At 38.2% G+C, this 25,635-nt stretch overlaps 1 protein-coding gene and 1 long non-coding RNA gene across 3 annotated transcripts; both read right to left on the minus strand.

Moving 5' to 3' along the window:
• Positions 1 to 1,287: 1,287 nt before the first annotated feature.
• On the minus strand, positions 1,288 to 15,705 carry jam3a (junctional adhesion molecule 3a). 2 transcript variants are annotated; one of them, XM_053646760.1, is made up of 9 exons: positions 15,388 to 15,690; positions 7,618 to 7,683; positions 7,406 to 7,519; positions 7,106 to 7,258; positions 6,796 to 6,998; positions 4,064 to 4,163; positions 3,781 to 3,910; positions 3,582 to 3,633; positions 1,288 to 3,479 (listed from the first exon to the last, which is right to left on the minus strand). In XM_053646760.1, exons 1-9 carry the CDS (start codon positions 15,518 to 15,520, stop codon positions 3,444 to 3,446), a joined length of 987 nt encoding a protein of 328 aa, XP_053502735.1. In that variant the 5' UTR covers positions 15,521 to 15,690; the 3' UTR covers positions 1,288 to 3,443. The 2 variants fall into 2 exon arrangements, with proteins under 2 accessions (XP_053502735.1, XP_053502734.1); XM_053646759.1 differs by lacking the exons at positions 1,288 to 3,479; positions 3,582 to 3,633 and adding an exon at positions 4,749 to 5,016 and having other exon boundaries at positions 15,388 to 15,705.
• On the minus strand, positions 12,641 to 15,336 carry LOC128621181 (uncharacterized). The gene is made up of 2 exons (XR_008388232.1): positions 13,138 to 15,336; positions 12,641 to 13,004 (listed from the first exon to the last, which is right to left on the minus strand). It is a non-coding gene; the product is annotated as an uncharacterized LOC128621181 (long non-coding RNA).
• Positions 15,706 to 25,635: the final 9,930 nt, after the last annotated feature.

Below are 25,635 nucleotides of genomic sequence, written 5' to 3' on the forward strand. Positions count from 1 at the left end.
TTCAGTTGCTCATTTTTCTTAATCAGACTGTCTGATTATTGTCTGAATAACTGTCTGAATAACATAACAGGTTAGACCTGTCAATGGATTTTTAAGTATCTGTTTGTTTGTAGTTGGTAATACTGTACTGTTGTGTTTTGGTCTAATGTTAGCGTAATCGTTTTTACTGCGAACGCCTTTACTGTGTTTTTTGTGAACTATTTTGACCCTAAATGGAATGTATTGTTTTTGTAAACAATAAACCCATGATACTGGCCAATCAGATGTCAGGGATGTCCGGTGCCACCCCGGACACCCCTCTGGCTCCGCCAGTGGCAGAGACTACCAATGGGAGTGAAGACAGTAGAGCACACATGATCTGTGATCTGCCATAATGCCTTCGAGTCCAAATTGCTTCCTGGACCCAGACAGTCTGGCATTCTGCGCCACAGATAGATGGCCGCAATGCCAAAGGGCACACAATGCTTCTCCTTCCTTCAGCTCTTGCTGGTTTCCCACTGATACTAAGCAGGGTTGAGCCTGGCCAGTATTTGGATGGGAGACCTCCTGGGGAAAACTAAGGTTGCTGCTGGAAGTGGTATTAGTGAGGCCAGCAGGGGGTGCTCACCCTGTGCTCTGTGTGGGTCCTAATGCACCAGTATAGTGACAGGGACACTATACTGTAAAAACTGCAGTCTTTCGGATGAGACATAAAACCGAGGTCCTCTCTGTGGTCATTAAAAATCACAGGGCACTTATCGTAAAGAGTGGGGGTGTATGGGCGAAATTCCCCCATTGACCCTTCTCTATCACGGCCTCCTAATAATCCCCATCTCTTAATTGGCTACATCACTCTCTCCTCCCCACTAATAACTGGTGTGTGGTGGGCGTTCTGGCGCACTATGGCTGCCGTTGCATCATCCAGGTGGATGCTACAGGTGATGCACATATGCACTGGTGAATTATATATAGAAATGCTCTGCCTCCAGAATGTTTAATTGTAGCGGCAAGAAAACTTGATTCGTTGTCAATAGTGGAATGCTAGTTGCGCCACCCACTGGTAAATGTTACTATGGCAACCAGTAGTAGGAACACCTACTGGCAACTTCATAGCACAGCAACTGGCAACTTGCAGCGATAAAATCACTATATGTGCGAACGTACCTTGATGTGAGGTGGGAAAGCACCTTAGATGGGACACTGTACTATCACAGGGCACCGCACCCCTCCCCGGCACACACACCAGACAGTAACTTGAGCTTTGAATTGAAAGCTAGGTTTCCTGCATGCTAATAGGAGGCTGCAATATGTTCTATAACAACATCTTTATTAAATAAAATGAATAGAATCGCTAAAACTCTAACAGTGTACAGAAATTGTCACTTCTTTCAAACTCCTGAGTAATGTTATCATCTACTTTACAGAAAATAAGTACATCATAACTTTACACTGGTTTAATGCTGTTCAAATCTTACATTAGAAGTACATTACAACTTTTTTTCTTTTTCTTTAACCATACCAACACCACATAACATAACATCCTGACAATACAAAAACAACAAACAGGACGACAGGTGAGCTGTCATGTAAATGGTACACATAAAATATTTATACCTGGAATGTCACATATTTTATATATAGAGATATATAGATATATAACATTTATTTCAGATAAAGAATATATATCTGAAATTGCAATCTGAATCCAAAGAATATCTAATAATTATGTATATTTATGGAATAATTATGGAATCATTTTGGACAGAATGCACCTTCTTAGACCATACATGTGAGTTAAGCAGCAAACATGACTACACCAACACTGACAATGAACTGGCACACACAGTAATAAAGGGTAACAAATATCCGAATAGACTCATGAACTTGTTACTTTTATATGATACACTAAAATATTTCGGTATCAAACAGGCAGTTGTGGTGAGGCTAAATACTGTATATACATTTGAATATTTTCATCAAATCATTGTAAGCATGTGCATCTTGCACAGTTCTTGCTTAGGCATGCATAATCAAACATCTCCAACATAAAGCCCAAATATTATTCACATCAGACCTAGCAAAGTTCACATTCCAGTACTGTCGAGTAATATTTCATTTCTAATATAAGAGTTTACCTCACTGCACTATCTGAAAATCCAATTCCTTCTTTTCTTTTCCATGGTGCATTTTTACAGCATTCATAATAACAGTCAGCCATGCTGCCTGTAAGACAGTGGGACATGCCATCATGGAAGACAATTTGTCCAAACTCACAAAATTGTAAGACATTTTGAATATTTAACAGTCAGGAATAGCTTCTTTGGAATAGAAAACCATTTTAATAACCAGCCACCTGTGAGAAAATCTTTTTTTTTTTTTTTGATGGTAGTGTGAATGAACTAACTATTAGATCTGAAAAAAGAAGAAGAATGAAGAAGAAGAAGAAATCTGGAAATTTCCAAATAGTGTAATTTAAGTTATGATTACTATCATTATTTATTGGTCATGGCCCACAATCTTCGCAGCAATTACATTTGACTTTGCTACAACCGAATACCACAAACAGATTAAAACATGAACACCACCACAAACCTGGACAATTTGTCCAAAAGAATAATAATAGAAAATTATTATTTTTAAAAAAAATGACTGAAGGTCACTTAGAGAGAAAAAGGGAGACCACTGACAGAACTGTAAACACATAATGTGTATCTAATATTTAAAAATAAAATAAAGTGTAGAAAAACCAGAAGTTAGTCATTTAGCACGACCTAAATCTATGGATTTAACAAAGACTTGTGATTGAACGCTGAAACTGAGCTGTTAAAACTTTACAACCTATGTAACTTCCACTGAAACACCAACACATAACATCCCATGACCCGACATCAAAACACACACACACACACACACACACACATGCCAGCTTTGATGATTTAGTGTGTCTAAAATACAGAATACTGTATTCAGCTCACTGACTGATTGACCCCTGCCTTGTGCTGCGCTGCCCGATTATACATCGCAGAATGTAGATGCACTTTCAGTTCCACAACAATAAAAATTTGCTTCTTCGCACATTCTTGAACCATGTACACAGCTCATCACTAAATGTAGTGTTCTGGACAGATTTTGGATTTGAAAATTCAAAATTCCAACTTTGTAAAAAAAACAAACAAACAAACAAAAACATCTTTGTGAATTACATAAAAAAATCTTCCTTGTATTTCCTGTAGGAAACTGTTAAAAAGATGAATGCCATCACTCCTGTAACATATGAAGAATAAAACTTTCCCAGAGAATTGTAAATACTGTATTGTCTGTAAAATACTGTGATGTTTATTAACAGCTTTGGCAAAGAAGATCATGTTTATGCACCTTAGAAGAAAATTCACATTGTGATAGTTTGTATTTGTGGCACACAGTTCAGCTGTTGTATCTCCTGCGTGTCCTTCATCGTTTCTTGGTCATATGATGAAAGAGGATTTGTGCCGGAAATGCCCCTGTTAAAAAAAAAAAGCGTAAAAAATGTAAATTATTAATACCATAATATCTCAAATGCAAACAAACTGTCTGAAGTACAATATATATATATATACACTCACCTCATCTGCACTGACACAATCCTTTCCACTGTCATATTGAGGGACTTTATAACTGAAACAAACAGTGTATTATTATAGACACTCTTTATTCCATGGAAGGAACACTGTGTCATTTGTATTTAGCAGGTATTGGGAACAAACCAGCGTTACACTGTGCTGACCTTTTGAACACATCTCACAGATTTACGTGTGTACTCACTCGTTTTCTTTATCCTCTCTGCAGGAACAGTAGCCGTGTTTTTGAACCAGACAGAGCCCCACTGTTAAAAGGATGAATGCGATCACTCCTGCTAAAATCTTGAAGAGCATCATCCCGATGTCAAAATCATCTGGAGACGGGGGAGGGGGGAAAAAAAAGCGTATTGAGATTTGTATTAAATTGAAGTGAATTTGTTTAGCTTTGAGGAATTCCAGCAGCTAGTTTATCCTGACACTGCTCATGATGTTTTGTGTGTGGCTTCTTGTTCCATGACGCTACTTACAGACTTCCATAAGCTGTGGTGTGCATTTTGTATGACCAGCGTCATTTCTGGCCTGGCAGTGGTACTCCCCTGCATCTTCTTTCCTCACTATTCTGAATTTCTGAAAAGAATAATATGCCGAGTTTAATACGTACACCAGGAGAGGTCACTGCTGGTCAAAAAAAACCCCAAAAAACAAGCGTATTTAATCACTTTCTAAATCTCATCACTTCAATGACACCTCGTTGTAGGCCGATTTAATATTTTTAATTCAAAATTTTCCCTTTTTTCTCTTTCAGACCAAAAAAAGTGCCATTTTTGATTGTTTTTGTCTAAAAGTTTTCTGTGGCATTCCTAATAAATATAGCAAACTGATGATTTTATATATATGTGTGTGTGTATATATATATATATATACACACACACACACTTGTCTAATGTTACTTAAGTCGAAGACAGAATTAAGAGGTAGAATAAATTTTTATGTTAATGAACTCTAAACATTCTCCAGTCACCTTGACACAAAGAGAGAGTGCTTACACGAGTTCACAGCATGTGAGGCAGGGAAGAGTTCAATACACCTGCACAAATCACTCCAGATTCATACGATTCAGATTCAGATTGTCTCAATTCCCATTTTATTGGGAATAAAAAGTGATAACTCTACTACTAGGGGTGCACGGTGGTTAGCACGTTCGCCTCACACCTCCAGGGTTGGGGGTTCGATTCCCACCGTGGCCCTGTGTGTGCGGAGTTTGCATGTTCTCCCCGTGCTGTGGGTTTCCTCCGAGTACTCCGGTTTCCTCCCCCAGTCCAAAGACATGCATGGTAGGCTGATTGGCGTGTCCAAAGTGTCCATAGTGTATGAATGGGTGTGTGAGTGTGTATGTGATTGTGCCCTGCGATGGACTGGCACCCTTTCCAGGGTGTACGACGCCTTGTGCCCCATGCTCCCTGGGATGCTCCCCGTGACCCTGAAAAGGATAAGCGGTATAGAAGATGGATGGATGGAAGTCTACTACTGTATAAGACTACTTTACTCTGAAGTTAAATTGCAGAATGCTTACAAGAAAAAATGTGTAAAGCGTGGCAGCTCTGATAATCCAATATAATCGGACTAAACGTCACTGGATGCTGTTACAGTCTAATAATGTGTAGGGGTGTGTGAATGTTTTAAATTTGTTAGAGCCTAATTTCTAGCATGTTAGAATGTACCTTACTCATGCTGTCTGAATCGTAAACAAAATGCTTGTTAACGCTAACGTTCACACTAGCAAGCGACAGACACCCCTTCATTTTCTATATACAGTGCCCTCCACTAATATTGGCACCCTTGGTAAATATGAGTAAAGAAGGCTGTGAAAAATTGTCTTTATTGTTTAACCTTTTGATCTTTTGTTAAAGAAATTCACAAAAATACTCTTCTCTCATGGATACCAAACAATTGCAAACAAAACACAGGTTTATATAAAAAAAAAATATATATATATCTTTGTTAAATATAGTTGTGCAACAATTATTGGCACCCCTATGAATTCATATGAGAAAAATATATTTGAATTAGGAATTATCTTCCTATTGATATTTTTTTTAAAAATTGTACACCTGGGTGACAAGGAACAGGAAATTGTTAAACCACGAGTTCCTGTTTCACAGGGCACTGTACATATGTGACACTGAGCTGCAATTTTCGTGACAGGCGCAAGCATCAAAGCAACTAAGAACATTTGGAGATTTTGTCAATTCTATGTCAATCCAATTAGGTATGATGTTATAAAAAAGACAAATTGAAAAACAACCAGATGCAGCAACCAGTATAAAGCCCAGCACAGTAGAGGAGAGGAAGCAGTCTGTGTATTAATATAAGTTATCTGTAATCGTTTTGTCTTTCTGATGAGAAATAGCTGGTGTAGTCAGTAAATATTTGCGCTGTTTTCCCAACATTACTTAATTTGGCAACACTGTTGTATGCCGCCCTTGAGGCTAGTATTAAACTTTTTTTTAATAACTGGTATCTTCACAGCTATCAAAGTGTTGTCTACTAAATCACTGAATCATGAGAACGCACAGGCATCATTGCAGCTGCCTTCTGTTTCAGACACTCCCTGTGCCTTTGAATGTGGCATGGCAGTTGGTGCAAAGTGTGCCAGTTTTATAAACTCCAAAATAGCTGTTGTCATGGGCTTTTAATGATCATCTGTTGCATGATAATACAAAAAGGTCACTATGTTCTGTGTTCACACAAAAAGCTGGCAGTGGTAGTATTCAGTATTCAGTGGTGAACAGTGGACTAGTTCAACAAAGACTAAAAAAACATAATGAACTTTCTTTAACTTTCACACTATCCGTTGTTACCCAGATGAGGATGTGTTCCCTTCTGAGTCTGGTTCCTCTCAAGATTTCTTCCTTATATCATCTTAGAGAGTTTTTCCCTTGCCACAGTCACCACCGGCTCGCTCAATAGGGATAAATTCACACATTTAAAATCTGTATCCTGTGTTTATATGTTTCTGTAAATCTGCTTTGAGACAATGTCCATTGTAAAAAGCGCTATACAAATCAAATTGAATTGAATAGTATTCCTGGCATGTACTGGGCACCTGATTCTCATTAATGTCATTAAAGTCTAGAGGTGCTCCTGCAATTATGCAAGGAAAAGACATAACGAAATAACTGATTCTCTTCAAATGAATACAAGTGCAACAAAATGAACAAAAAAATCAGTTACAACATGTCCACCTGTCTCTGCTTACCAGTGACCCAGTCTCAGCGTTCATGACATATGAGGAGTTGTAGAAGCGGATGCTGGTTTTGGGGTCCTCAGGCAGCTCCTCATTGTTGCGAAACCACTGATACCGAGACAGAGGGTAGCCCTCGCTCTCCAAGCACCGTAGCTCTGTAGAAGAGCCTGCAGTGACTGAATTTGGAACGCTGCACCTTGGCACCACCGGCTTCACTGAAAGCCAAAATCAAAAGCAGAGCAGAACTTTTTCTATGATACGAGCAGCATATAACATTATGGACAGTTAATAGATGCAGAATTTATTAGATAGATTAAAGTACCTCTCACAGCCAGACTTATAAGTATTTCATCGAAGGGTTTGTGGTCATCAATAGCAACTACCTCGCAGCGATACTTCGCGCTGTCTGATCTGCTGGCGTTTAGAATCAGAAGGTTTGCAGGTTCTCTCAACAGCGCCCTGTTCACCAAATCACCTGCCATAAGAAGCACACTGCATGTTCTTCTCTGGTCTGGTGCAATCACCTATATGTGATGGTTAGCTTAACTTGAAATAAGAATAATATCCAGTATTTTTAAATATCATGCGTTAAAGTTTGTATGTGGATACATACTGATATTACCTGTAATTTTATTTTGGAAATATACATAACTGGGAACCCCATTTTTGATTTTCTTCCATTCAATCCTAGGGTTGTTTGTAGATATGGACTCTATCAAGCAGGTCAATTCAATTGCTTTAAAGTAATAAAAAAAACAAAAACAAAACAGTTGTCATTGGACAAATTACTGGAAGGATTAGTGTAGTCTTAAAAAATTCAGAACTTTAACTTACAGTCAAATTCATTGGCCCACACGTCTTTGTCTGTAGTTCTGAGAATTACAGAAAATGTCACACAACCTGGAAAATACAACAGACAAATCAGCCAAACATTTCAATTCACATATTTATCAAGGTTGATCAGTGAAGAAAGCACCTAAATTCCCTACAAACATACAAAACATGCTGGGTAACACTGACATGGCCAGCATACCAACGTTCCATTGTACCCCCAGACCCACCATATCCAAAGAGCAGCATTCCCACCCACAACCCTCAAAATAAAATCCTCTGAAGTAGGTGGAAGGCTGTCTGAGTTGGCAGCTGCTGGCTGGGATTGAAGTGACAGCCTGGTGCTATGAAGAGGTGAGGGTCAGCTGCTACCATGCTTCAGAGTGGAGAGTGATGACCATGCCGTTATCTTGTAGCGGCTGGACCAGCTCATCATTCTGGTTGGAAAGATGCACTGCAGTCGACGGACTGACATGGGTCTGACATGGGTCTGACATGGGTCTAGCTGAAAAAATGAAGACCTGGGAATTCACAGGAGTCTGAAATAACTTTCCCTGCAGTGTGTACATTTACATTTCCTCATTCAGTTGACACTTTTATCCCAGTTGACTTACAACTGAGACAGGATACAACTTAGCAGCTGAGGGTTAAGGGTCTTGCACATGGACCCAACTGTGGCAGCTTGGAAGTGCTGGAATTTGAACTCTACTACACTCCAGTAGGCCAAAGCGTCAACCATTGAGCCATCACATGGGTGTACACCATGCTGTTGGTGCAACCATTAAAGTTTGGTTGGGTGCATCATTATAGGATCTGGTATCTCGCAACTGTTCCTAGCACAATATGGGATATCTTTAACGTGTGTCAACAGTTTGTTCAGAACATATGCAACAACCATAGAAGCGTGCGTATGCTCTGAGTTGCTGCACCAGCATTAGCATGGATGGCATAAAATGATCAATTTCTGGACCACTGTCTGGTATGAGAAAAGGGAGGTAATAATTTCTGTTATAAGTGGGGTGCTGATGGAGTACTGATGAGTTCTGAGTGGCAGAAAAAAGACTGTCCATGACACACAGGCTTAAACAAGGTTGCAGTTAATCCAACCAGTCTGCTCAGTGTCTGTTGTAGAATAAATACATTTCAGGACAGGTAGTAGGTAGTAGGTTTAATAATTCTAGCCGACTTCTATCACTGTAAAATGGACAAACAGGACAGAGAAACAGGACTCGACCAGGTGCAAACAAAACTCGCTCTAATACAACAAAGTGCACAACCAACAATTCTAGGACAAGGTCAGACACAACATAATAAACCAAATCCTCTAAAAGACCACCAGCTGGTAGCCTCTACTAGCCAATTTACATGAGCCTCTGGGCGATGGAAATAAGGCCACTCGTGACTCAGTGGGTTCAGAGCCCAACTTTAATTCATATAGTCATTTTACAAATGAAATATGTGGATGAATGTTCCAATGTAACATTTCAATACAATGGAGAAGGTAATTAAATATTTATTTCTTCTATACTGTGACTGAACAAGCCGCTTGAGCTTTACCTCTGCTCTCATGGAGGTTAGTGGACATGTCTGTGCTTCTCTTGTGGTTTGTTTTGTTCACTGTAAACCATGATAAACATACGACAGATTTAGGGCAGCTTATGTTCTAAGTGCGCTGTTACTCTGTGACCCTCTGAAGCATCCAACGGGCTGTCATGAGCTATTTTTTGAACAGGAATGAAACTAACTACATGACTTTTCTGGTATGAGTCTGGATTAAAATGACACAGGAAACCATAGACTGCTGGTATTTTCTTTAGTTTTTGCCTTTTAGTTTCAGGTTTAACATCTTGGGTCAACCACAGAGTATATTCGGTGACCATATACAGTATACAGTGCATACACCACTCATACATCAATCATGGAGAAGCAAGTCTGTCAGACATAAAATAAACACCAGGAAAAAAAACGGTTTCAAAACAGTGCTAAATCATTCTGTTAGTGGTCGCGATGTCTACAGGGTCATTCTCACAAAGCTTACAGTGAACATACAGCATTTCAGTTGAAGAGATCATGATTTTATTGTTACTGTTTTTACAGTGATTAAAATACTTTCCCCTCATGAACACTTTTACTGTACGGCAGGTAATAATACATTTTCTACACGTTGTTTGGATTTTATAAATGATCTGAAGATATTCAATTCTCAGTTAAATTTTTGACAGACAGATTTAAGTAGATTTTAGTGAATGATTACACCATTATGCTGTCAAATGCAATCAATAGAATCCGCAGAACAGAAGCCAATGAATGTAAAGTCACAGAATAAAATTCAGAAATGTTAGTGTTGTGCGGGTCTGAATTTTTAACCAGTAAGCGATCAGTTCGGGCCGAACTGGAGCTAGATAAGTGGATAAAAGTAACATGGATAACAGTAAACCCACATGACTGATGATTAAAATAAAGTACTTAAAAAGAAAAGAGAAGCCAAAGAGGGTTCATTTTCTTTAAGGGTCGAAATAAAGACAAACTCCAAACTAGAATGGGCCGTGCAAGTCTGAGCTTCTTAAAAAGCGGGACTTTGATACTGATGATTTGGTGCATGAGTATCTCAGACCCAGAAGCACTTCAGACAGAAATACAAAATAATGATTAAAAAATGATCAGACAGGCAGAGTTCTTCAAAACCTACCATGATGTCATTTCAGTGGCATAGCTGAATCACAGTCTCACTGAAGGTCTACACTGACCGGGCATACACAGCGCCACTGGGCACGAACATTGATCTGAGTCTGAACGCTGCACCATAGATCCGAGCATTGCACCACACATCAAACACAGACAAATCACCGAACAGAGGACTGAGTCGAACTGAAACTGCTGAGTGATGGTCCAAAACTGTCAAAAGCACCAGGAACACAAACGGATGTTACAGCTGTGTCACAGACACGTATCACACATAGGGGATCAAGGTCCAAGGAAATCTGATGCTCAAGCTTAGCTGTGGAGCTCCACCACAACTGGCAACCAGCAGATGAATCTCACATACAACCATCCAGCCAGTTTCCATACTGCTTATCATACACAGGGTCTTGATGGAGCCTGGAGCCTATCCCAGGGAACACGGAGCACATGTCAGGGGACTCCCTGGATGGGGTGCCAACCCATCGCACACACATTCACACACTATGGACAATTTGTAACATGCCGATCAGCCTACAATGCATGTCTGTGGACTGGGAAAGGAAACTTAAGTACCCAGAGGAAACCTGCAAGGAGAACATGCAAACTAACATGTTTGCACACAGGGCGGAGGTGGGATTCGAACCCCCAACCCCGGAGGTGTGAGTCAAACTGATTCGATAATGTAGAATTCATAAAATAAAAAATCTATGAAAAAAAGTTTGTGCTAAAAAAAATAGGGTGCCTAAGACTTTTGCACAATACTGTATTTTAACATCATATATTATTAGTTGATATTAATCTGACCCATTCATCCCAGACTTTAATAATATTGTTCTCAATTATTTATTATAATTTCATGCAGCACAATCTCACGGACAACTTTTGTCCTGAATACTACGTGTCTTGTCATAAAAGCTGTAATCTTTTATCATGGCTTAAAAAATTTAATATTGTTTTTTTTTTCTCCTGGAATTATGGATTTTCCTTCTTATCCAAAACAGGTACAAGCAATGCTGTCTATAAAATTTTCCAAATAAAGGACCTTGAAAGACAGCTGTCCTTATGTTCCCTTCCAATTTGGACAAATTCTGGCTGGGTCTGTCCTCATGATAGCCTCAGATTCTTGCTCTTGGCTCTCTGACAGGAGTGGAACCTGATGTGGTCTTCTCCTGCTGAAGCCCATCTGCCTCAGGATTTGATGTTTTGTTCATGCCGAGATACTTTTCTGCTCACCATGGTTGTAAAGAGTGATTATATGAGTTACTATATCCTTTCTGGCAGCTCGAACCAATCTGGCCATTTTCCTCTGACCTAAACAAGGTGTTTCCCCCCACAGAACTGTCACTCACTCAATGGTTTTTTCATACCATTCTGTGTAAACTCTACATGTGTGTGAAAATCCCAGGAGATTAACAGTTTCTGAAATACTCAAACCAGCCCATCTGGTACCAACATCCGTACTAGGGTTGAAGTCACTGAGATCACATTTTTTCCCTATTCTGATGTTTGATGTGAACATTAACTGAAGCTCTTGACCTTTTTGATGTTTGACATTTGTATGTCTAAATGTCTAAATGTAAAATGTATCTTATAATAATTGAAAATGAGAAACAGGAATGAAAAAACAAAGAATATTTTAATACTAGGTTCCAGTTTATCATATATATATATATATATATATATATATATATATATATATATATATATATATATATGATATGATAACCTGAAACTGCCTCAATGTTTTATCATAATAATTTTGTTGTTTGCCTCAAACCTGTTTTAACCTTTTACTGAAAGCAAAATCATTTTCCAAACTAAACAATGAAACATTGTAAAATCCTATTTTTACAGACATCATGTTGTCTGGCCTCTCACTGTGAGTAATGTAAGATACTATTCACAGTTTTTGGTGTATTGGTGCTTTGCTTTGCTTCGCTTATTAATATCAAATTTTTGTATCAATGTTTTACTGCTGTACATCTGGAGATTTTTGTTGTTGTTGTTGTTGTTGTTACAACCTTGAGCCATTCTCTTTGATAAATAAGATTAACATAATTAGTTATTCTACTGGATTACTGATCATTAAAATTGTTTCTAATAAACTGGACAGTCTACTAAATTGGCCAGAAAGTATTGATTCATTTTCTAACAGCAGCACTGAGAGTATTTAGAGCTACAGGACAAATCACAGGTTTGTATTAATGCACTCATCCTAATATGTTTTTGTTTCTATGGTAACAACTGACACAGGGACTTGGATGGCGGACGCTCAACATGACCGGTTTTTTTTGTGTAATGATTGCCATGGTGACATTTTCCAGACAGCTATCCTATGTCTCACTAACATGACAACGTTTTTCATTTTATTAACTTCAAAAGACAGAAAAAAAAAGCGGCTGGTGAGGGAACAACTCGATTATAGCTGTTATAACATACATGATAACAGGAAGCAGGTTTTTAATCTGATGTTTCTCAACATTAAACATAACTATGAATGGATAAAAGTGCAATGTATTGTTCTTTAAGAAATACAAAATTGGCATTACTGTTATTGGGAAATAATCAACTTTGGGTTGGTTTCAGTTACTCCGGTCTGCATCGGGTGACATCACACCACCCTGTTGTTGATTATTTTCCTATAGAAGCATATAATTTTGTCTTCTGGGAAACACATAAATATCTTATGTAGGTTCTGAAGGGTGGTACTACAGTAAAATGAAAAGAAATAAGATTAAACAATATAATAACAATTTACACCGATCTTCCTGTTCAAAGGTTTACACCCCCTGGCTCTTAATGTATTGTGTTGCCTTCTTGACCATCAGTGATTGTTTGCACCTTTTGTAATAGTTGTGTACGAGTCCGTCAGTCGTCCTCAGTGTGAAAAGATGGATCTCAACATCATATAGGGGCTATTGGAAAGGGGTCAAATATGCAGGAGAAGCTAATAATGTGCAGGACCTGGAGGATTTTTCTGAACAGTGGGCAATTTAACTGCTCAGAACAAACAAGGGACTCATGAACAATTATCACAAAACAAAAAAACAGTTGCTGATCATCCAGGTAACAACACACAGTATTAAGAATCAAGCGTATGCAAACTTTTGAATTTGTCCATTTGTGTAAATTCAGTTATTACTGTGTCTTGTGGACTATATGTAAACATCTGTTATGTGAAATAGCTTATTCAAGGCAGGACTAAATAAAAATAACAAAATAGCAAATGGCAATTTTTATGATCCCTCTTATTTAAAAAAAAAATTATTAACATTTTGCAGATTCTGCAAGGCGTAGGTAAAATTATGACCTCAACTGTATAGGACAAAATCATGAGATTCAGCAAAGCAATAGTGTCACAGCTTTGTGTCTAACCCTCTTGCTCCTCTTAATAAAAAGACGCCCTGTTGCTTTTTTAAAAAATGAACATTCCTTTAAGGGTTAAGTCCACGGCAAGCCAAGACAAACAGTCATGTTGTCCCAGCTGTAACTGATGGAACTCGAAGGTCTCAGCTGACGTTTGCTTTACTTTCCCATCAGCCATGCATCCTGGGCTATTTTTACATGCGCTGCTGACACCGAACCGTTAGAAAGGCCACACGATACACCACATTATGTCCTTTCAAAAAGTCCATAAGCTGTACTGACTTTCTCGTGCCTGTCCTCCGTGTCTGGGATAGTCGCGCACAGTCACATTAAAGAACGCTTACTTTTTAGGAATCTTCTTTACGGAGGTGGGGGTAAAAAAAACTTCCACAAAAGGAAAACAAAAGGTCAGAGACTAACTTGAACAGGGTCAGAGTTAATGTTTGAACATTTTTATGCTGATTTTCCAGTCTTTTAACCTACCATATAACTGTGTCAAACTGGGATGTAAAGCGAATTCGCACTCTTTCCACTGAAATTCAGACTAACACTCTTGAGCTTTAGTGTAATGCCTTCCACACTACGGAGGGTGGGGGGGTGTCGAAGCTCTCTGATTTTCATTAGCTGAGAAACATTATAAACATCTGATGTCAAATGTTTTCACAACTCCAGCAGCTGCTCTAGTGTCTAGTTGGGAAACATTTCCAGTGCTACTCAGACAACTGAAGTACTGAAATGTGAAAGACAGAACGGACAGACAAGGGCGTATCTAAAACATTTCTGTTTCCCTTACACAACCGGGTATAAACATCTAACAGGATTTGTGTCACTTCACAAACACTAGTAGAACAGTTTGATATTCAAAACACACACACACACACGCACATGCCATGCCAAGCTGTCTCATCAGCATTAAAAGAACTGGGACGCGACTAGAATAGCATGTGCTTATTTACAACACATACAACAAACAACAACAAACAAACAAACAAAAAACAAAACAATAGAAACCTTCCCAGAAATTCTAATGGATTCCAATACAAATACCATTACAAACCATCAGCTGTCAACCATTAAAACTGTCAAATTGTACCTCAAAGGTACTAGACATAACATGTCACCAATACAAGGACAGAAATGACCAGTAAGGACCATTACAGTTTCCATTAAAACCAATACAATTCCCATTACAAATTCTATGAGGGTTTCTACTGTTTTGGGTTTTGTTTTTCAGCAGGAACCTTTTATAATCTTACAACTGTGTTAAAGTTGAACCCTCTCATGCCAGTGTCATTGCCAAATCACAGCCACGACTAATCATGACTAATCCCTATTCTGGACTCACCCCTTACCCAGCTACACAGATATACAGTGTATGTAAATGTAAAGAGAATGGCATGTATAAGAGGCAGTGTAATGTTACTGTTCCCTCCTGGGCTCAGGGTCACATTTCACACACATTTTTATCATTATTATTTTTTATAACATTGACATTTACAACAAACCTTCACATACATGTAAAAACACACTCTGTCGCTTCTCTAGAATGAACCATGAGATATAATCTGACATGATGATTCACTTAGAAAAAATTAATAAACAACATGGTGTCGTTACATAGCTAAGACAAGGCAGAATGTCACACGGCTTCATTCCGTAACGTCCACGTCAATAATTTCCTCCACGAGACCACTTTAACGGTTTATTAAGTCAACGGATACTTACAAAGCGAGTAGAACAGCACCGTTACAAATGTTTGACGTCCCGTCGCCATTTTGGAAGCACATTTAGCTAAGCTCAGCTGTCCGCGCGCAGGGTGAATGAGCTGGAGGATGCTGCCACCGCGCTCAGTTGCCATGGCTACAAAACGCTGTGGAAGAGGTCGCAGCGAGTCCACTTCCGGTATGTGCTGCGCGTGCCTGCGTGTTCCCTCTATAGGTGAACTACATACGGAACTCAAGAATGACGAAATAATGACTTGTTTACCATAAATAGTGACCTAATGTGTCCGAAAGTGGAGCCGTTTGGACTGGAATAAAGTTGGTGTGACGTTGGACGTTCGATATTCGCAGATATGCGAATTCCAGTTTTGGACTGGAATAAAGTTGGTGTGACGTTGGACGTTCGATATTCGCGGATATGCGGAAATTAAGGGACCGTCTCTAAAGTTACATACGACATTGTTAAACACGTTTCTAACTTCAATAGCATTTGAATGGAGTGACTTACAGTCATATAACCAACTGTAAAGTGCTCATCTAGGTGTCAGGTATGACGCACACCTTTTAGATGTTTGATATTTAATAAAATAAGCTATTAAATCAAATATAAATTTGATATGAATTTCACTACAGAATGAACTCATACACAATATATAACATACCATTATTTAAAGCTCAATAGCATTTGAAGGGAATGATGTACAGTCACACATCCAAGTGTAAAGTGTTGGACTAGGTGTCAGTTATAATGCACACCTTTTATATTTTTGATATTTAACCCTACAATGCATGAACCAAAAAAACCTTCATGAAGGCATAAAGGGGGTCAAAATGACCCGTTCTGGATTGAATGGTTTTCTTCAAAAAACAGATGTCCTATTAATGAAATTATTAAAAGAACTGATGATACACGAATGTTTTAATATTTCAAACATTTTTATTTGTTTTCTTTTAATTTATTTATGTACATGTTTAGATTGTGGATGGGAGCCAAAGGAATTCAAAATTATTTACATAGGCAGCACTTCCAGTCAACCTTTTGAGCCCTCAACTTCCCTGTCACAAGCATAATCCTGGTCCTTCCTTTCCTCTGTACCATTCTGCTTATTGTGCCCTGAACTTTCATCTTTATCCTCATCTTCATCTGCATTGTTCCTGTCTCCAGCCTCATCTTCCCTGTCACAAGAATAATCTTCGTCCCTCCTTTCTTCTGTACCATTCTGCTTATTGTGCCCTGAACATGCGTCATCATTATTAGCATTATCATCTTCATATTTATCACCAATGCTGGTCCCATCATCTTCCCTGTCACAAGGATAGTCTTCATCTCTTCTTTCCTTTGTTTCATTGAGTTTATTGTGCCCTTCACTCACCTCATCAATTTCCTCATCTTTCTCAACATTTTCACTATCTTTGAATTAAAAAAAGTTTGGGTCAATACCTAAATGCATTTTCTAAACCGGGCCTCGATACTTAGAATATCTCCACAGGAATAATGCTTGCTGTTTTGGTAGTGGCAGTAAGAGTGTGTGTGTGTGTGTGTGTGTGTGTGTATATATATATATATATATACGTCATTCCCTTCAAATGCTATTGAACTTTAAATAATGGTATATTTTGTGTATGGGCCCATTCTGTAGTGAAATTCATATAAAATTTACATATTATTTAATAGCTTATTTTAATAAATATAAAACATCTAAAAGGTGTACGTCATACCTGACACCTAGATGAACACTTTACATTTGGCGTCAAGACAGTATATCATTCCCTTCAAATGCTATTGAACTTTAAATAATGGTATATTTTGTGTATGGGCCCATTCTGTAGTGAAATTCATATAAAATTTACATATGATTTAACAGCTTATATCAATAAATATAAAAAATTTAAAAGGTGTGCGTCATACCTGACATTTAGATGAACACTTTCCAGTTGGATGTGTGACTGTACATCATTCCCTTCAAATGCTATTGAGCTTTAAATTATAGTATATTTTGTGTATGGGCCCATGCAGTAATAAAATACATGGCAAATTTTATATATGATTTAATAATTTATTTTGTTAAATATCAAAAATCTGAAATGTGTGTGTTATAGCTGACACCTACATGAACCCTTTACAGTTGGTTATATGACTGTAAGTCATTCCCTTCAAATGCTATTGAAGTTAGAATTGTGTTTAACAATGTCGTATGTAACTTTAGAGACGGTCCCTTAATTTCCGCATATCCGCGAATATCGAGCGTCCAACGTCAAACCAACTTTATTCCAGTGCCGTATGGATGGATTTCAAACCGACTACAGTTTACAGCCATGGTTTAAATTCGACATCCTAAAAATCACAACGCAATACCATCTGCAAATACACACACACACACACACACACACACAGACACACACATACACACACCGATATCAGCCATAACATTGAAACCACTGACAGGTGGCAGAGATAGTGAAGGGGTGGGGTATATTAGGGAGCAAGTGAACAGTAAGTTCTTGAAGTTGGTGTGTTAGAAGCAGGAAAAATGGGCAAGTGTAAGGATCTGAGCAACTCTGATGAGGGCCACGTTGTGATGGTTAGACAACTGGGTCAGAGCATGTCCAAAACAGCAGGTTTTTGGGGTGTTCTTGGTATGTAGTGGTTAGTACCTATCAAAAGTGGCCCAAGGAAGGACAACCAGTGAACCGGCGACAGGTTCATGGGTGCCCAAGGCTCATTGATGTGTGTAGGGAGCGAAGGCTAGAGTGTCTGGTCTGATCCAACAGAAGGTCTACTGTAGCACGAATTGCTGAAAAAGTTAATGCTGGCTATGATAGAAAGGTGTCAAAACACACAGTGTATCACAGCTTGCTGTGTATGGGGTTGTGTAGCCGCAGACTGGTCCTTGGGTAAGACCGGTTCCTGGGAAATACATGACACCAGGATGCACTATGGGAAGAAGGCAAGCGGGCGGAGGAAGTGTGATGCTCTGGGCAATGTTCTGCAGGGAAACCTTGGGTCTTGGCATTCCTGTGGATGTTACTTTAACACATACCTCCTACTGTACCTAAACATTGTTGTAAACTAAGTACACCCCTTCCTAGCAACAGTATTCCCTAATAGCAGTGGCTTCTTTCAGCAGGATAATGCTCACTGCCACACTGCAAAAATTGTTCAGGAATAGTTTGAGGAACATGACAAAGTGTTCAAGGTGTTGGTCTGGGCACCAAATTCTCCAGATCTCAATCCAATCGAGCATCTGTGGGATGTGCTGGACAAAAAATTCCAATCTATGGAGGCCCCACCTCACAACCTACAGGACTTAAAGCATATGCTGCCAACATCTTGGTGCCAGATACCACAGCACACCTTCAGAGGACTTGTGGAGTCCATGGCTCGACGAGCTAGAGCTGTTTTGGTGACACAAAGGGGACCTACACAATATTAGGCAGGTGGTTTTAATGTTATGGCTGATCAGTATATTTATATTTATATACAATTGTTTTGAGAAAGAACGAATTTAAAATATACTTAAATCTATACATCTTCATTTCTACCTGTAGTGTCGTATAAGCTGTTTAAGTATCCCACAGTACATGACCGTTATAGACGCCAGTATCCTGAATTTCAACACCAGATGGCAGTATTTGTTAAAACAAGGCCTTTTTCAAACGCCCAACAACATGGACAAGCAATTTCCAACAACCATTCTAATCATTTTTATTCATTAAAAGAGAAAACAGTAGAATTATTAATGATAAGTATAAATGACATTTACACACGTAAATGTTTTAGTATACACGTGTCAATAAGTTTAGACAAGATCAGTTTGTTCTTTCCAAAATATATTGGATAATCTCTGTCCTAGGTCCTAAAAATGAATTTTTACATTTTTAAAACTGGTGGAAATCAAAACCCATCATTATGGTAGTCATTATATCTATTATTGGGTTCTTATAGTTATTATCCTATTTGACTGGTCAATTAAATTGAATGGGTTTAATGCAAATATCAGTAACTAAGATCCTAAATAAACAAGCAGACCTATTAATAATATCAACTTGAGCAATTGTAATACAAATTAGTGGAAAGTTTAAAAGTAAAAAAAAAAAAGCCTCTATGGTACCAATAAGTTGTCAAAAATAGTATTGTACACATTTAACGAATGAGCTGAACATTCAAATAGTTGAACTTTCTTTTTCTATACTACACGAGAGCATAAGAAATAAGATTTGTTGGCAAAACTGTGATATTAGAGGTATAAAACACTTCAGAGGCATGCTGTTATTGGAAAATAATAAACCTTATTGTGGTAAAAGTAACTCTGCTTTGTGTTGGGTCTTATCGCACCACCTCATTGTTGATTATTTTCCTATAAATTAATGCATTGATCCTTTTCATTCCTTATGACAAAATAGTGACCTTTTCTTCCATAGTCAAAGTAAAGCAAGCCCCTTCATTACTCTGAATGAGTGTACATCAAGCATGTTCTATTATACATTGCATTGATAATGTCACCATATCCCGGCAAAGTCCTCAAACAGGAAACATATACTAACTTTTTTCTTCTGTCGTTCTAAAGGTACCAACATTGTGCATGTTTACTGTCAAGATTCAATTAAGATCGTCTGATGTTTTGATGGAATGTACAATGCAGTTGTGCTGACATTGCAACATGTCGCTTCAGCAGTAATACATATTGTACTCTAGGACCCAGAAGGCACATTTACATTACCATTTTATTTGCTAATGACTGTGGAGAATGCATGATTGCACTCTTAAGAAAGTGAAGGTGAGTGCTGGTGAGTGGCAAAGCCAGTAAAGTACTGATTAAAACTGTGTGTATCCTGCAGCTCAGACTCAGGTTCACAGCACATGACCCAGACTGTACTATGTACCAAGCAGGACTGACAGTCCTAAGTGGCTGTGCTCTAGTGTATGCCTAATGATGGCAGGGTATGTTTAAGCAATGCATCAGGCAATCAAAGATCACAGACGAGTGACAGAGACAGAATAGTTAATTTACATCAGAGATCTACTATTCTTAAAATGATGTGAACAGTGGATATAAAAAGGTCTACACACCCCTGTTAACGGTTTTTGGGATGTGAAACCAAAAAATGAAATCAAAATAAATCATGTCTTATCTTAAATTATGCCATGTTTATGGGGGGAAACATTTACCCTTCAGCTAATAAGGTTAATTTTTTTTGAACACCTTTTGTTTGTAATACGCACTCAGTCTTTTTGGGTAAGAATCGACATAACACATATTGATTTGGCAATTTTATTCCACTATTCCTTGTAGAAATGCTCCAGATTGATCAGATTGCGAGGCGATCTCCTGTGCACAGCCCTCTTCAAGTCATCCCACAGGTCTTCAATAGGATTTAGATCTGGGCTCTGTCTGGCCTATTCCAAAATGTCTTCTGAAGCCATTCCTTTGTTGACTTGGATTTGTGCTTTGGGTTTTATTGTGCTAGAAGATGAAATTTTTCTTCATATTCAGCTGTCTAACAGACACCTGCAGGTTTTGTGTCAAAATAGATTAGTATTTGAAGTGATCCTCTGTCTTTACTAGAGCTCCAGTCCCAGCTGAAGAGTAGCAATTATAGAGCATGATGCTGCCACCATCATGATTCACCATGGGTATGGGAATCTTTGAGTGATAAGCCAAACATATCTTTTAGAATTATTCAAAAAGGCTCTATTTTGGTCTCATCAGACTATAGCACAATTTCTGACATTATTTAGGCATACCTGGATGTTGTTGTTTTTTTTAATCTTCTTTTTTTCGTGACAAAACTAGCCCAGACATGTGAAGAACTCTAAAACATAGCCCAGACATGTGAAGAACACAAGAGAGTGTTGTCCCATGCAGGGAGTGACCAGTACTTACAGTACCAGATATACCTTCAGCTTAATTAATGTTGCCGTATGTCTCTTGGCAGCCTCCCTGAAAATTTTCATCTTGCCCTTATAGGAGGGACGTCCTCCTGCTCTTGGTTAAAAATATATTAGTGACTTTTAAACTTGAGTACATGACCACATCTTGTCATTACAACGCAATGTAATCATGAAACCACAGCAACTATCTTGTGTGTGTGTGTTGGGGTGGTGGGGGAGGGATGGATTATCTTTTGCAAGTCAAAGTAACAAATGGAGAAGTGCTGCTATAATGGAAAATAACTAACTGATCCTCAATTTTGTACACCAGGCCATACTGTTGAAATGATGATAATGCGGCCACAGTAACTGCTTGCTCCATGATTCTAGGGTTGTGAATATTGCTGGAAAGTCTTATTAACACAGCTGGCCCATTATGAGATGCATCATTACAGGTTGAAGTGGATTAGAGATTTAATTATGGATATTTGGGCATTCTTCTCCCTGTCTCTTTCAGTAGGGGTTGTTTTGGGTGTCATTAAGAATTAGGTACACATTGTGGCCCATAATAATCCCACTGAGATGTTTATAATATTTGTCCTGCCCAAGATTTATTGCCTTTCCCAGTCCCTTTTGCTCGAGCATCTTGCATTTGCCTCTCAGTTGCAACTAATGTCAATTTGCTGTACTATCAGGTTTGTTCCATCATACCACTGTTTCAGCAGGCAATTGGTACACTTTTCCATCACCATGTTTCATGGTGTGTTTGGTTGCCTGGTAACAAGGGATTTTCTCTTAGGCTCAACTGATGGAGCCCTTTTAGAGTGCAGTAGTAGCAGGTCATCTGTGAACAGCAGGCTGACCTGTTTAAATGGATTTAAATGCATTGAAGAACAAAAGTATGACAATGTCCATAAAAACCTAAAGTAGGATTTGACATCTCTTTGTCACCTTTTAAGTACTTTGAAGTTTAAATATACAGGTTTTAGAGATACACATGCTTCCATCCAGATTTCATCCCATCTTTACTTCTGAGAGACTCTGCCTCTCTAAGATACTCTTTTTATACCCAATCACGTTACTTGGTGTTGCCAATTAACCTAATTATTTCCAAACATTTTCCAGCTGTTTCTTTTGTTGCCCCGTCCCAACTTTTTTGAGACGTGTTGCATCCATCAAATTCAAGATTACCTTATTATTTTTCTTAAAATGGTACATTTACTCACTTTAAACATTTGATATGTTTTCTATGTTTATTGGTAATAACATATGGGTTTATGAGATTTGCAAATCATTGCATTCTGTTTTTATTTACATTTTATACAGCGTCCCAACTTTTTTGGAATTGGGGTTGCACTCATTCGTTTGCATTATCGGTTTACGTTGCCTGTGCAGTTTTCTGTGTGTTTCCGTTGCATTTCATCAAGTCATGTATTTAATTGTTTTCCCAGCGTAAACTTTATCACATAAGACCCGTGTACTCTTAGTTCTAGTATTTTTCTGATTTTGACCTAGTTTGTGCATGTTTTGGACTTGCCTGTGATGACACTGTGTCTGCCTATAATCTGGTCTCATGCTGTGAAATCTGACCAAGATTCTTGGGAAGTAAAGCCCTCCTATTAATATCCAAATGCTTTCTGTTCTCATGTATCATCACAGTTTAGGTACACATTGGACTGTGAACCAAGCTCATGTTTAAATGTTTACAGATGGTTTCATCTGTAATATGTCCAAAAACACTTTCTTTTTTATTATTATTATTTATTTAGTTTTAGTTTTTTCCTGGCATCATTTTGCAGCTCTGTATTCCTACTGAGAAGAGGAAAGTGCCAAGGACTTGAGCTTCAAAAGCACCAGAATTAGAATGCTGGATGTTTACTTTCATCTAAGCTTTTACAGGCGGGAGAAGGACAAAAGGACAACCCCAGCATCCTTTTGGCAAAAATGGGGGACATCTGTGCACTTGAGATTTGCTAGACAACTACATGATTATCCTGTTAAAACTTCTGATATACATATTTCATTGCTTAATCCACACATGCTTCTTAATATTGGTAATATTTCAATCAATAATTCAAATACTTTAAAGACTCCATATCACATTTTAGCATAGTATCTGATGTCTGGTTTTGTGTTTAGGACAGCAGATGGCTGGAATTACAATCTTTTACAATTGCTTACAGTGAAATATCTCAAGCTGCCCTAGTAGACATTATGGTGCTCATGTAAGTCATGACTGGCAAGAGAGAACCAGAACTATAATCAAGCAGTGGTCTATATTGTATTATGTCAAAAGATTAATTTCTTTGGTTGTAAATGAAAAAAAAAGTCATCCTGATAGTATTCCCATTTTTTTTTTACAAAATGTACCAGTAATCTGATTACTTAGTTTTTTGACGTAACTGTAACGGATTTCAGTTACACCAATTTTTTTGTATCCTGGTTACGTAACACCATTACATGTATTCCTTTACTCCCCAAGCCTGTATATGGCAGATGCAATACACATATAGTTTTGACTGAGATGTGATCAGTTATGTTTATACATGACTATATGCTTGCACATCTGGAAAGGCACCATCAATGCTGAAAGGTATATACAGGTTTTAGAGCAACAAATCCCATTCCATCTTTACTTCTGAGAGACTCTGCCTCTCTAAGATACTCTTTTTATACCTAATCATGTTACTGACCTGTTGCCAATTAACTTCATTAGTTACAATCATTTTCCAGATGTTTCTTTTGTTGCCCCGTCCTAACTTTTTTGAGATGTGTTGTGGCTATCAAATTCAAAATTACATATTTTTTCCCTTAAAATTGTACACCTTCGCGCGTTCACAGAGAGTAGGCTAATGGTTGAGAGGCAGGAATTTGGCCAGTAGCTGCTACAAGCCTTTTATAATCGACCAATTGGTGTCCGAGAAGGTGGGGATTACAGAGAGGGGTTAAAGAAGTGCAAACATGCGCACACATGGTGCAGTATTAGACCATAAGCACATCATAATGACACTAAAACTGAATCACAGATATTTTCTCAAAGATAGAAATCCCAGCCAGATGCTTTTTTAAGGTGCAAAAAGGGGGACATGTCCAGGAAAAAAGGACATATGGTCACCCTACAAAAGCATTTCAGAGAACAATTTGTGTTCATTTCTACCAAATTAACTTTGCACAAAATTTATTTGCACATGTGCTAACAGTTCCAGGAACTCACCCCAATTCCACCCCAACCCTGACCAGGCTAAATAAATTCATTAAACTGGTCTTTTTTATCCAAACAGCATAAATGTGTTAAGTGCTCCAACTTGTGGAGAGGAATATAAATAATTAAGGGTACAGTCCATAAATAAATCCCACAAATAACACAAATTTTGTCTGTTGACTATTGGAATATTATAACACCCAAAACTTGAACTGTCTAACTGGCATACATTTGTTTTCCTAAAGCAACTGGACTAAATGTCCATGGAATATCATTCCAAACCCAAAAGACTGGATCACAGTATATTTTGAAGACAGATGCTCTAGTTAACATTGCATGTGTATGAGTGTGTTTGTTGGAGTTAACTATCAGGACAGCATGATGGGCTGTTTATAGCCCAGGTGTGTTTGTTGGAATATAAAGGTGGGCAGGTTTACATACCACATACTAACTGGCTTTGGTGCAGTGTCACTGAGTATAACACATAGTTGTTGCACCAAACCTAAATCAAACCTGATTTGTACTTGACTCCTACTTTACTGTACTCCGCCGCAGTGGTGCTGTCCAGAAAACGTCCACTTGAAGAGAATTTCTAAATGATCATCCCAAATACAGAAAGTAGGTGACATTATTACATAGAACATGCATGTGTTGTATAATAATGACACTATGTGATTTGTACAAACCTCTCCGATTTGTGAAACTGCACTGTGGACGAATCATGTCTAATTAAGAATGATTAATGTGATATGCAGATGACACTGTGCAGAGCTGTGAATTCCCTTCTGAATAAAAGTGTCACCGAGTGTAGTTTATCACTGTCCATTATGTTTTATTATTATCTTTGATAAGTGGTTCCTTATGTGAATCTTCAGCATCTCTGTGGGATTAACACAACGCAGAGCACAACACTGTCGGGGAATAACACTTCACTCAGGCTTGAGACTCAGTGGAGGGGACTGTAGCATCAGAAGTGCCAGAAGAAGAATTGCAAAGTATCAAAATCTAAGAATAGTAGGAATTAAGTTAAATCAAACCGTTTGTCCAAACAGACAAAAACCTCATTTTACTACTTATTTTACTTTGCCTGTTGTTTTCCCTGTTCATGAAGAAGGAGTACATAAAGGAATTTGTATTCTTTGTTCAAAAATCCAGGTGGCTAGTGGTTAACACATTTG

Source organism: Ictalurus furcatus, chromosome 17, assembly GCF_023375685.1.
Source record: "Ictalurus furcatus strain D&B chromosome 17, Billie_1.0, whole genome shotgun sequence".
NCBI classification, from domain to species: Eukaryota; Metazoa; Chordata; class Actinopteri; order Siluriformes; family Ictaluridae; genus Ictalurus; species Ictalurus furcatus.